The 13,461-nt window shown below is 38.0% G+C and overlaps 1 protein-coding gene across 2 annotated transcripts in view; it reads left to right on the top strand.

Annotated features, from left to right (window-relative positions):
* PELI1 (pellino E3 ubiquitin protein ligase 1) overlaps window positions 1-13,461 on the top strand; it is a 55,792-nt gene that overhangs the window by 29,692 nt on the left and 12,639 nt on the right. For both annotated transcript variants that reach the window (XM_061432788.1, XM_061432787.1), the window contains exon 2: window positions 10,800-10,939. In XM_061432788.1, the coding sequence (XP_061288772.1) occupies window positions 10,869-10,939 (71 nt within the window). In that variant the 5' untranslated portion in view covers window positions 10,800-10,868. The remainder of the gene's footprint in view (window positions 1-10,799; window positions 10,940-13,461) is intronic.

Raw genomic sequence — 13,461 nt, 5'->3', positions numbered from 1 at the left:
TAATGAAAAGAATTAGGAACACCATACTGGGTTATTTAAAATATTGATTGTGCTAAAAAATAGATGTTCTTAGCCTCCCACACACAGTGTCTCTAAATTACTGCTATAAAAATTTATGGGGAAAACATGGTTTGGTCAAAGAAAGATCAGATGCTGTTACTTTTGAGAACTTTTCATGAACCACAGAGAAATCATAAGATGAAATTTTTGTTCATTAGTGAGATTATAATAGTCATCATCTTTTAATAATGACTTCTCTCTGTGGGTAGCTGACTTTACTGTTAGAAGAAATATTGGAGATTTAGTTGTTATTTGAATTTTCAACCACATTTTATTTTCCCATTCCTTTTTAATAGAGCTTATAATGAAATTGTGAAACTATAAAAGAGTTAAAGTCAACTCCCTGTAAGAGCAGGAAATTGTTGTTGTTCATTCACTAGGTTTTGTCCTGCTCTTTGCGACCCCATGGACTGCAACACTCCAGGCTTCCCTGTCCTTGACTATCTCCCAGAGTTTGCTCAAACTCTTATGTCCATTGAGTTAGTGATGCCATCCAACCATTTTCTCCCCTGTCAGGCCCTTCTTCTGCCCTCAGTCTTTCCCAGTATCAGAGTATTTTCCAGTGTGTCAGCTCTATACAACAGGTGGCCAAAGCACTGGAGCTTCAGCTTCAGCATCAGTCCTCCAATGAATATTCAGGGTTGATTTTCCTTTAGGATTGACTGGTTTGGTCTGCTTGTTGTCCAAAGGATTCTCAGAAGTCTTCTCCAGCACCGTAATTTGAAAGCATCAAAAGCAGGAAGTACATACACTAAATCTAATTTGATTTAGATGTAGTTTTTTCCACTACTGAGAAGCAAAACATTTATATAGCATTCAACCTTAAAACTAATAATATAAAGTTGGCCTTGATAATAATTTATGGTAATGCTGCCTTATCACTTAATATTTGTTTTCTCAGAGATGCATCTTTATTTCTCAGTATCTAAACAAATGTTTATGATCTTTGAGATTTTTAATTTCAGGGCCTGTTATGTGTTATGAGCAGTAGAAAACTAGAACTTTATATATGGTATCAGAGTTACCAACAAAGAGCAGACCATAAACATGTTTAGACACTGAGAAATAAAGATGCATCTCAGAAAACAAATATTAAGTGATAAGGCAGCATTACCTTAAATTAAGTATTATCAAGACCAACTTTATATTATTAGATATATTATTTAGATTACCAAGTATTATCTAGCCTAACTGAATACATTTTACAAATACTTGATTTTTTTTTTTTTTAACATTACATTAAGACCTTGAAAATTGCTGGTTTAACTCTCACAGTGTGAATAATTTTAAGAGACTCAAAATTCTGTGACTTGAGTGAATCAAGGAGATGGCCCAACAGAACAAATCCCAGTGCGGCTTTGTTCCCATTTAGATCCGGTGACAAATCCTATGCGGTGAGGAAAATGTTGTCCCCATTTTGGGGAATTGTGTGTTATAGGACTGGTTTGTAGTTTTGAGAATTCATGAAAGACCCTGGGTCCAGCCCTCATGACTATCAAGGGCCAGAGTTCTTAGGGCTGGCCTTAGAGAACCCTGTCATAGCTTAGTCCTTTGCAAGTGCTTCCTCTTGTTGGAAGAGAATAGTATCCACAATGAAATAATTAATTAATAATTTAGGAAAGTATTTGACTTTCTGGCTTTTCAGGATTTTATTCTAAATGAAATGTGTCAAAAATCACCCAGGGCTGCTGCTTCCTAACTCTTCTTTCTCCCATCCTTCTTTCTATTCCCTTTTATAAACTCTTCAGAACTCAAACTAAAATCCTGTTTAAGGTCATTGTATAGTATAGCGTTAAATCAAAAGCTATGATATAATTCCATATACAGAGTGTTTTCTAATGAAACCTCCTAGAGCATTCAGTAGTAAAGTTGCTCTTATGTCATAACTTTGAAAAAAAAACCATGAAGCATGATTCTGCCAAATTTAGATCAGTGTGTGGATACATCACTAACGTGCAGTTATTATCACTCAGTCCAATGAATGGCCACACTTGGTAGTAACAACTTTCCTCGCTAAAGAGGCTGTGAATGGGGCAGCTTCACATCAGAGACAGGACAGGAGACCGGACGCTGTGACTTGACATGCCCAGCGTAAGTGACACTCTTAACACGTTTAGGTTGTGAGAGGGCTGGAAGGAAGCAAACTTTAAATCTTGAATTCATTTCTATATTAAAGTTTTTGTTTTAAAATTTTTATTAAATTTTGTTTTCCATTTTTATTGTCTTCTCTTTTTTTACTTTTTATTTTGAAATCTAGCCTTCGAGAAAAATCGGAAAAATAATTCAGTTAGTTTACATATACCCTTTATTTCCTCTAATGTTCAGTTCAGTTGCTCAGTTGTGTCTGACTCTCTGTGACCCCATAAATCACAGCACGTCAGGCCTCCCGGTCCATCGCCAACTCCTGGAGTTCATTTAAACTCACGTCCATCAAGTCGGTGATGCCATCCAGCCATCTCATCCTCTGTCGCCCCCTTCTCCTCCTGCCCCCAATCCCTCCCAGCATCAGGGTCTTTTACAATGTTAGCAATCTGTATAACCAGAGTATATTTATCAAGACCAGGAAACTGACATTAATAATATATCACTATTCACTAAACTATAGGCCATATTCAAATTTCAGTTTTCCACTGTCCTTTTTCTGTTCCAGGATCCAATTCCTGATCCTGTGTAGTTGCTTCATCTCCTTCATCTCCAACCTGGGAGTTTCTCAGCCTTTCCTTGTCTTTCATGATCTTAGCACTTTGAGTGCTGAGAGTTATTTTGTAGACTGTCAGTTTGGGTTGGTCTGATATGTTCTCCTGATTAGATCGAGGTCACACATTTTCTGGCAACATAGCACAAAAGTGATGTGGCTTTCATACATCATAATCAGGGAATACACGATATCGAAACATTTTATTGCAGATGTTAACCTTGATCAGTTAGTTAAGCTGGTGTCTGCCAGGTTTCACCCACTGTAAGTTACTGTTTTCCACTTCATAATCAATAAGTATCTTGGAGGAGATACTTGAGACTGTTATTGGCCTTTTTAAAATGCGTGTAATTTGGTCAGTGTTTTAATAAAAACAAGGACTAGAGAAAACCGAGGTTATTCTATTTCTGGGAGCAATCTAACTGTCCAAAACAATCATTACACAATACTTTTTGTGGAACATGGACTCCATATTCCATTTTTTAATTTCATAGGATGGTATAGATTTAAAGTGATTGAGAAAAATCCATTCATTCATTTTCTTTTCAGGTTTAAATTTTATCCAAGGGACTTTTGAACTCAGCTTTAAAATGATTGAATTACTAGAAACTTCAGATGGTTGGTCAATATTATAGAAGTTTGTCCTGTATTAGAGCAGTAGCATTTATATAAACTCTCACTATTAGATACATTATAGTGGGAAGAGTTGGAGGGTTTTCTTGCTTGTTTAGTTTCCCAGTGCAGTTTTCTCCTCCCCACCCCCCACTTACTTTTCATTTTAAACTCAGTTGTTTCAGCTGATCCAGAGTACTGGTTTGAGTTTGAATTGTAACCTTGGCTTTCTTATCTGTTGAACCTCACAAGGTTGTTCTGGGATTAAATCAGTTGTTTTATGTAAAGTATTTAGAACAGTGCTTGGCACAGAACCCGGAAAGTGTTGGACACTAAGAAAAAACGGTAGCAGAGGCATGGGTTGCCTGCTGACTTGAAGAAACTATAGTGTTTACAATGAGTATAATTGTATCAGTTGTTTTTTGTTCTGAATTGCTATCTAATCCCACTGAATTTGCTGCGTTCTGCAAAATTTTCTTCAAGACTTTAGTGGTGAAATCTAGGGGAATTTCTGGTCTTGCTTTCCTGAGAAGCGTATTATCATTTTAGGCACTTTTGTAAGCTGAAAGAGTTGAATACAGGCCGAGCATGGGCAGACACAATTAAAAAAAAAAAAAGAGCCCTTAGTTGTGTCCTTTACAATACATTTTCTAGGCGTGGGGAGTTAAGTGATCATTTTGGGGCGGGGTGGACAGGTTGTATTTAAACCCCCACCCCCGTCAGGAATACTGCCCTGCAGTTTTCTCTTGGCTGTCACTTTTCTGGGAGTGCATGAAACCTGCCCCTATGCTGCCTGGGCTCTCTTCTTATATATGTGTTTTTCTTCCTCATGGTGCCAGGAATTTGTCTTAGTGTAATACCATGCTTTTCCCCTTTGATTTCTTTCTCCCCTCCTCATTTTTTTAAAAAAGCAAAGTCCACTTTATTTACTGATGTTTTTATTGTTGGTCACTACCAGGCAACAGGGTTGACAAATACAGTGAGCTTTGAGGAAGTGACAGAATTTCAAATAATGTCCAAAAGCCCTAGTCATAATTGCATAGTTGCTATTAGTCTCTGCTGGAGTGTAACTTGTCTAGAGTTTATTTTACTTTACAGTCTCTTTTCCTAAATGGCCCCCTGATGGCCTCTTACTCTTACTAATATTTAGGAATCAACCCTACCCAGCCTTGTTTGGGGTGTGATCAGTGGTATCAAAAAACCTGAACTACTGCTTAACTTCTAGGAGCATCAGTCTTCTCATTTATCAAGTGGAGATAAATTACTATACTTGATACAGTTGTGATAGAAATTAGATTAGTTAATGTGTGTTTGTTTCATATGTAGGTTTCAGTTCTAGCTCTGTCACGTATTACCTGTTTGGCCTTAAACCAGTCACTGGCCTTTCTGACTGACAACTTCTGTTCCCTGTCTGGAAAATGGAGTTAATAAGACATCTCTAATTCACAGGGCTGTTGTGAGGGTCAAATAACCTAATCCTGTGAGAAAGCACTTTGCTGATTAACTTTCTGTGCAAGTGCAAGATAGACCTTAATCTAAGTTTGATTCCAATTGATATTGATATGCCTTTTGATTTAAAAGCATTCCCCTATGCTTTTCAAAGCCTGCTTTTAGTTTCTCTGAGTTTGGGTCCCCTAGGTCAAGAAGATATTTCCTTATCTGGCCTCCACAGATTAGCCTTTCTCTAAACCTCAGGCTGGGCTTCCCTGGTGGTTTAGTGGTAAAGAATCCATCTGCCAATGCAGGAGGTATGGGTTTGATTCTTAGGTTGAGAAGATCCCCTGGAGAAGGAAATGGCAACCCACTCCAGTATTCTTACCTGGGAAATCCCATGGACAGAGGAGCCTGGCAGGCTGCAGTCCATGGGGTTGCAGAGTCAGACACAACTGAGCGACTAAGCAACAACAAAATGTCAGGCTACCAAGCACTGGCCTTATAGCTACTTCTTTGGCCACCCCAACTCCAGTTTCTTTCCTTCAAGAAAGAAGGAAGGTTGAGAGAGATTGCTAAATATTAAAATATTTTAATGCACAGAAATATTAATAATTAATCACCATCAAGATAAGATGATAGTTCTCCCATTCTCATTCCAGCCACTCTTATCAAGTCTAATGAAATACTGAAACGGCAGCTTCAAAGCCATTGCTCTCCCTAACACAAGGCTTAAGACCAGTGGTTAAGACTCATACTCCCAATGCAGGAGACATGGGTTTGATCCCTGGTCAGGGGACTAAGATCCTGCGTGCTGTGAGGTGTGGCCGAATAAAATAAAAAAATTTTAAGACATCAGTATGATTATGGTAGTAAGCAAATGTTTATTAAATACCTTACTGTGTACTAAGTACTATGACAAAAATAGGGGAAATTCCTCCTAAAAAAAATTGTTATCTCCAGTTTGTTCTCAGTGGTTCTGAGGGCGAAGGGTGGGAAGGAAGTTGGGGGATGGAGTGTGGGAAGGTGAGACATTCTCAGGGGTGCTGCTGAACCTCTGACAATGTGCAGGCCATCTCCCCCCTCCACTCCCCATGTCAAAATGTCAGTAGTGCCAGGGTTGAGAAACCTGAATTTAGGGGAACAGTCACTATCTGTGGGAAAGATGTTAGTTGCTTTCCCATCAGGATGAAACTATGTTATCACTGTAGCTGATAGACTATCAGCATGTCATTTGGCCACCCTAAAAAGCAAGGCTGGGAGTTTGTCCAGAAGTGCCCTGTATCTTGAGAAGGGGAGCATGGCCTTCACTTCTTTGAGTGCTCTACTGAGAAGCCAAAAGACACCAACAGAAAGAAAAGTAGTAACCTCATCCTCCTACAGCTGACACCATTATTTTGCCTATCTCCTTTCTCCATTTATGGAAAAATGCTGCTTATTAATCCTGCTGATGGTGAAAGAAGGAAGATGATGATTAACTTTTCACTCTTAGCAAGAAACTGCTGCAAGTTTACCACCCTCCAATCATCAGCTAATTTGTTTTCACAAAATGGCTCCACCACAAGCATAAGAAAAGAGTTCCTTTTGTTTGAATCATCCTTTTGAAATCAACCACAGGGGAACGCTGGTGGAGATGGAATTCTGTTTCATCAGAGATAACATATGCAATCCACATTATATTTTTCACCATAAAAAAATTATAACATTTTCATGTTTTAAAACATTTTCCTCCCCCCCCCCCCCCGCCTCCACCCAGCATCCCTTATGCCTACTCTCTTGCCCACCAAAATAGGAGTGTTCAAAAGATTATGTAAACACATTCCTAAGGTCTGTTTTGTCCCTCCCTTAGTGTTTGCTTCTTTTTATTTTTCAGGACAGGAATTTCATACTTGTGTTTAGTAGGTAGAAAGCAAAAAGGCTGTGTGCAGTGTGAAAAAGAAAAATGTTATGTTAAAGGAGCAATTTGGACCGAGATTGGTTCCCCAGTTTTCCTTCTTAAGGTAAAACTGACGATTACATATTAGAAAGTCTTTTCCTTTGCAAACACTTGATAAGAAAACAATTGTATTTCACTGGCCTTTAAAGAACAAATGATTAGAATGTTGTATCAGTCAAATTAATGAGACTCTTAAGAAACGTATTTTATGGCAAATTATTCATCTTTTCCTGCCCTCCCCCCCCACACACAAATAGCGTTCCAGAATGTATTTCTTTTAAAATTTGTTCAACTTGGGAAGGTCTCCGCTGATGAGAACAGCATGCTTAATTTTCACAGATCAAGCAGACTTCGAAGTAATAGATATTATAGGAAACAGCCTTGTTGTCTTAGCAAGATTTTCTCTATCATTTTTTCCAGTCTCATATAGAATGGTGCTATTTCTTGTTCTTTTTGCTGGGTCACTTTGGGATGGGACTGAATATATGGGGTCAGACCAGCTAACGTAACTGAACACCACCAGGTGCTGTCTGTGATTGAGGTGTTAGAATACACTTCCATACATACGCGTGTCGTGTTCTCAGGACTACGACTTCAGGAATTGATTTCGAAGAATTCTGTGTATTATTCAGATTTTTAAAACACAGATTATCTACAGAGAGTGAATGCAAGAGTTACTATCTAGCTGCTGGGCCTTGTTTAAGATCGTAAATAACCATTACTACTAAAGTATCTTATTAGAGATTTTGATTATTAGATACAAAAATAGAAACCAAGTTTCAGTGTGTTCCTGTGATTGAAATTTTGATATCTGATAAATATCTCAAATTAGACCCTCTCAGGAATCTAACCAAAGTAAGAATAATTGGGAACATATTGTTTTTCTTGGCTAATTTGGCCAGAGGCTCTAGAAAATATAGAATGGTGAGTATATGCCAGCCCTACTCTTATTCCTTGTCAAAGCTAGAATTAGTTCTTGTTTTGCTATAGGGGCAATAGGACTAAATCTATAGTTCTGTATGCACATTACTTGTAAATTTTTATGTTAGGACCAGATGGTTTCTCATATATTTTCACCTCCAACGTTCTCTTCGTTTTACTTTAGTCCCTTCATTTTTAGAGATGAGGAAACAGATTGGTTTATTCAAAGAGAACTAGAACTATAACATAGGTTAGTACTTGTTAGCCATGCTAAAAACTAGTGTCAGCCAAATATGGGCATTTATGTATCATTTTCAGATTTTTGCCATATCTATGTGCTTACTAATCCTATTTAATACTGTTGAAATTGACTTCTTTAAATAAGTTCTTTTTAAGGAAATGTTTTGCTGCTATAAATGAAAACCCCCCACTTCCTAAAAATAGAAAGTAACTCTAAAAAGGAATCTGAATCAGGACAGTGTTATTAAAACTTAATTTAAATTTTAAATTTAATTAATTCATGTTATTGAAGTTTTAATTCTTACTGTTCTTGGTCAAAAGTGTGCCACAGCAGTGTTTTCATGTTTAGATGGCAGTACGTTAATTGTCTAAGAAGAGTTCATTTAAAACCCCTGGTTAAATCTAAGCTTTTTAAAGTGGAATGCTTCTTTAGGGGAGAAGTAAAAGGGATAGACATTCATATATTGATATACGACATAGTGTAGATGAGATGATCTTGTTATTTGCAACTGTAGTTGTAAAACTGTAGCACAATATCACAGTATTCCGGTTTTATAGAATACTGACACTGATAAGGCTATAGCCCATTTCCATCACCACTGTGGTGCCTTCCTGTTGCTTTTTTGTAGTTGCATTCACTTCCCCCCTGCTCCCACCCCCAGTTTAACCTTTGGCAGCCACTTACCTGATTTCTGTTTCCGTAATTTTGTCATTTCAAGGGTGTTATATAAAAGAAATCATATATGTAACCTTCTGAGCTTAGATTTTTATATTCAGCATAATTCTCTAAAGATTTGTCCATGATGTTTCATGTACCAGTAGTTTATTCCTTTTTATTGGTGAGAACTATTCTGTAGTATGGATGTACCACAGGTTAATCATCCACTCAGTAAAGAACATCTGGATTAATTCAAGTTTTTGGCTACTATGCATAAAGCTGCTATAAACATTTATGTACAGGTTTGTGTGAAAAGAAGTCTTGATTTTACTACCATGTTCTTTGTTCTTTTCTGGTGTTCCAAGTTACTATTTTTTAAAAAATTTATTTTCTGTTTAGTGAATTCCTGCTAGCCATTCTATTAGAGTAGCTCTGCTGGTGACAGATTCTCTTAATTTTTCCTCATCTGAGAATGTCTTAATTTTTCTTTCCATTCTTGCTGGAATCTGGTTGATAGTTACTTTCTTTCAGCACCTGAAAAAAATAGGCCACTTGCTTCTGTCTTGTGTAGTTTCTGGTGAAAAATTCATTGTTTTCCCCCTGTAGGTAAGGTTTAGTTCTTCTCTGGCTACTTTCAAGAAAATTTCTTTGCCTTTAAGTCAGAAGTTTAATTACCATGTGTCTTGGCATAGATTTCTTTGGTTTTATCCTATGTGGAGTTTGTTCAGCTTCCTGAATCTGTGGTTTTGTTCCCCTTTTCACATTTGTTGCATTTCAGTCATTGTTTGAGTGCTTTTTCAGCTCGGTTCTTTCTCCTTTCATTCTGAACTCCAGTGATCCTAATGTTATTAAATGGGCCGTTTTGTAGCCCCACAGGTCCATGAGGCTCCTTCCTGTATTTTTCCAGTCTAATTTCCTGTCTGTTGTTCAGACTGGGTACTTTCTGTCTTCCAGCTCATTCCTTTCCTACATACCTTCCATTCTGGGTTGAGCCCATCCAGTGAACTTTACATATCTTCTCTTTCTTTGTGGAGACTATTTTTTGTTTGTCTCTTTGCCGCAAATTTGTTTGTAGTTGATTACTGAAATTTTTTATCATGACTGATTTAAAATCTTTGTTAGATAATTCTCACGTCTCTGTCATCTAAACTTCTGGCACCTGTTGATTATCTTTTTGCATTGTTTTAATTCTGTCTTGTACTTTATATAGTAAGTGGCTTTCTTTTGAAAGCTGGACATTTTCGTTGTACGTTTGGACACTCTGAATATCATCCAGACCTTCTATTTTCACTGACTTTTCCTCACATTGCTCTGTCAGGGGAGTACGGGGAGCCTTCTTACTGCTACTAGGTGGACGTGGAAGTCCAGGTTCCCTGCTTGGCCTCCATTGACCCCTGAGGGAAGAAGATCCTGCTGAATTGGAATGGAACCCTAGGCTCCCTGCGCTGTCCACTGACACCACTTGGGCAGAGGAGGGGGCATGTTGCCAGCCAACAGGGTGGTTGTGCCGGCTCTCCACTTGGCCTGTTCTGACACTGCCTCTGGCAAGGGTAGCCCAGAGGGAGGTCAGGCCGCCTCATGGCCTCCTGAGGTGGATGTCCGGGCTCACCGCTCAGCTCCTGCTGGTGAGTGCGATGGTGGGGTCACAGTGTTTTCTGTGGTGCTGTTTGTAGTGGAGCAGTTATTGTCACAAGTTTTCTGTCTTGCTAAGGCTGTGTTTTCTTGTTCTTTTGACCAGAGAGAGCAGCATTTTGTCAGGTGTTTGTTTTTCTCTCTGCCAGTTGGCATTTCCAGGTTGCTAGATTCTTGAGCTTCAGATCTGGGATATATTGATATTAGGCAAAAAGAAAACCCAAAGAACTTGCCACGAAGTCGTTCCATGGGCCCCAAGGCCCCTAGCTGTTCTGCCTTCTCTCTACTTTTCAGAGTCTTCTTCTGCTTTATATATAGTGTTTAGGGTTTTGGGTTATAATTAGCAGAAATCATAGGGAAAATAATGTCTTCCTCATCGTCCTGGAACTGGAATTTACATTTTTAATGTAAAGTTAACATTCCTAAATTTACATTTTAATGTGTTTAAACAGTTATATCAACTATACAACCATTATTGGGGGAAATGTCACACACTATATATATTATGTGATAATTTTCATAATACTGTGCTCACAAGGACTTTTAGAAAAGAACATCTTTACTTAAACTGAAATTCATTGTTCAAATTATTAATGAAAACTTTTCCCCTCTAGGAAATAATGCAAAAGGTGTCCCAAGGCTCCTGACCAGTGAACAAAGATTTGAGAAAGACAGCCAAGCTCATGTTTTCTCCTGATCAAGAAAATCATCCATCCAAAGCACCAGTAAAATATGGTGAACTCATTGTCTTAGGGTAAGACTTCTCCATCTGATGAGCATAAAATTGAATGATATATGGTAACTTGAAAATCTTGGTTAAATGCACTTTTTTTAGAATTTATATCCTGCCTGTTTCCAAAGAGTATTTAAAGCTACAGAGTTATATTACCAAATTAAGAAATTCTTTTAATTCTCATTTTTATGCCATCCTTTGTAAGTACTCAAATGCTCCATAAACTCTGCCTCACCCTCACCCCTAGAAAGGACAAACCTTCTTAAAGATGAAGTGAAAAATGTACTTGTCTAAAGTCACATAGCCAGTCCATTTGTCTTCCCTACGTCGTCTTTTAGAAAATTTGCCTCAGCTGACTGTACCCAAAATCTCCCCTCTGCTTAGGTCATTTCATGTAGGTTAGTGTTAGTTTGTTCCTTTGCCCTCTGAGACAGATGCTGCTTTGTGCTTTTGGTCCTGTACTTAAAAGAGTTGTATAGACGTGACAATGTGATGATTCTGAAGCCTAGGACATTGCTACTTGTTTGCTTCAAAAGTAATCTCATCCATTCAACTCATACAGTCTTATGATTGAGGAATAAATGATTCCATTATTGCAGTTTATCCAGTCTAAACTTGCCACAGTGTCAAAATGGAGACACAATGTTAGTCTGTTTCTTAGAGATCTCAGAAACTAGACATTGTAAAATTTACTTTCTCCCTACTGCTTCTGTCCTGCCTAAAAAACAATTCTAGACATTTACAACATATTTTAGAATCAGGTTGGTGCAAATTCTTCTTTAACTGAAACTGTGGCCATTGTTTCAGATACGAAAGTAAGAAAAACTGGGGAAATAATATGGTGTTACTGAGCTTAACTGGAAGCCAGGAATCCTGAATTCCAGTACTTTTTCCAACACTGCTAGCTGTGTGGCCTTAGGCAAGTCACTTAACCATTTTGGGCCTTAGTTTCCTCTTCTGTAAAATGACAGACAAGATCAACTAAGGTCCCTTGAGATTAAAGAAAATGTTGTTTTCTCAAAAACAATTTAAAAGATTGTAAACTTAATATAGGAACTACAATATTACAATTTAAAATCACATAGATTTTGATGTATTAATAACAGATTTTTAACCACCAAAAGCTATTCAAAGTTAAATTCTTCAGTAGGAAATTTGAGTCATCTGAAGACTTAGAATTTGAAATTTAGTATATGGTTTAAACTGGCTCTTTTAGCCCGGCGGTTTCTCAGTTAACCTTATAAAATGGTTGTCTCTGTACCTGGCACTTGATGTATTAAAATGCAAACAATGCTGCTTCTCAACATTTTAGAAGGAGAAGTCAGGCTGGATAAGGTGGTCAGTTTTGTGCTGGTGCTATTTGGAAAAGAGCTCTGAGCTACAGGAACACAGTGTAGGAATAGAGAGCATATGTCCAAAAGAGGAAGGAGGCGAGCTCTGGTAGACAGTAGTAAGGGGCAGTGAGGAGCCCTCAGTGTGTGAGACTGGGGGCAGCACAGTCCCAAGCAGCAAAATCCAGTATGTATTAGCTGAGGGGCACTACCATGAACCTTTAGCAAGGTTAGCAGGGGCTTTTGCCAGAAGAATCAGTGTGTTTTACATTTTATAAAGGTTGTTCAGTGTAATTTCTATATCTGACAACCTTTGAGTAAACTCCCTTCCCTTCCTTGTCAGCCCCTAGTGTAGGCCATTTTATAAGCACAGTCTCCTCCACCCTCAAAACTACCCATTCCTTGCCTCGGTTTCCCCCCAGATTAACCAGCTATAAACAAGAAACCATCACACCAAAGGTGTTTGTCGCGCAATAAGGGGGACAGTACTTGAGGAGAGAGTATTATTAAGCTACTGTTCATGCCTCAGCAAAGCAGTAAAGAATGAAAAAAAGCACAGCAAGCACCTAGATTCCAGTTCTAGCTTTGCCAGTGTCACTGGTGTGACCTTCAGAAAATAATGGAGGGACTCAGTTCCTCTGAAGAATAACTTAATTCCTAGCCTGTAACAGTGGCAAGTGATACCGGTCTTGCAGTTTTTATGAGAGAATGGATAAAATAAAGTGATTTGTGAACTAGAACCCACTAGTGCCTAGTACATAGTTAACACCCAGAACCCACTAGTGCCTAGTACATAGTTAACACCCAGATGTTTGTTTTGAACCTTTTTCCTATTGGTTCACTCCTCGCTCACTTGCTTACCTTTAGAGCGTGTTTATGTTATCATGGAGAAATGATCATAAGATCTGAGCAACAAACGTGTTTAACGGCCACTTACTTATGCTCAGTCGGACAGGTTTTACTGACTAATGTGAATGTGTACAAGCCAGTAGCTGAGACTAACAAGTCTAAAAATTCCTAATTTAAAAAGTTCAGTTACTTATAAAGTGTTTGGTTCATAATTAAAGGAGATTCTATTTTAAACGTCATATTTGTTTAAATATGTACTTTTAAAGGTTGTATTACCACATGCAAACATTCACCTTTAAAAAAAATAGAATGAGTCATAAGAAGTCAGATATGCCATTAATCAGCTCTTGATTATCTTAAATA

This window comes from Bos javanicus, chromosome 11 (assembly GCF_032452875.1).
Source record: "Bos javanicus breed banteng chromosome 11, ARS-OSU_banteng_1.0, whole genome shotgun sequence".
In the NCBI taxonomy this organism is placed as follows: Eukaryota; Metazoa; Chordata; class Mammalia; order Artiodactyla; family Bovidae; genus Bos; species Bos javanicus.
The sequence above is the reverse complement of the archived record's forward strand: the minus strand, read 5'-3'. Positions and strand labels throughout refer to the sequence as shown.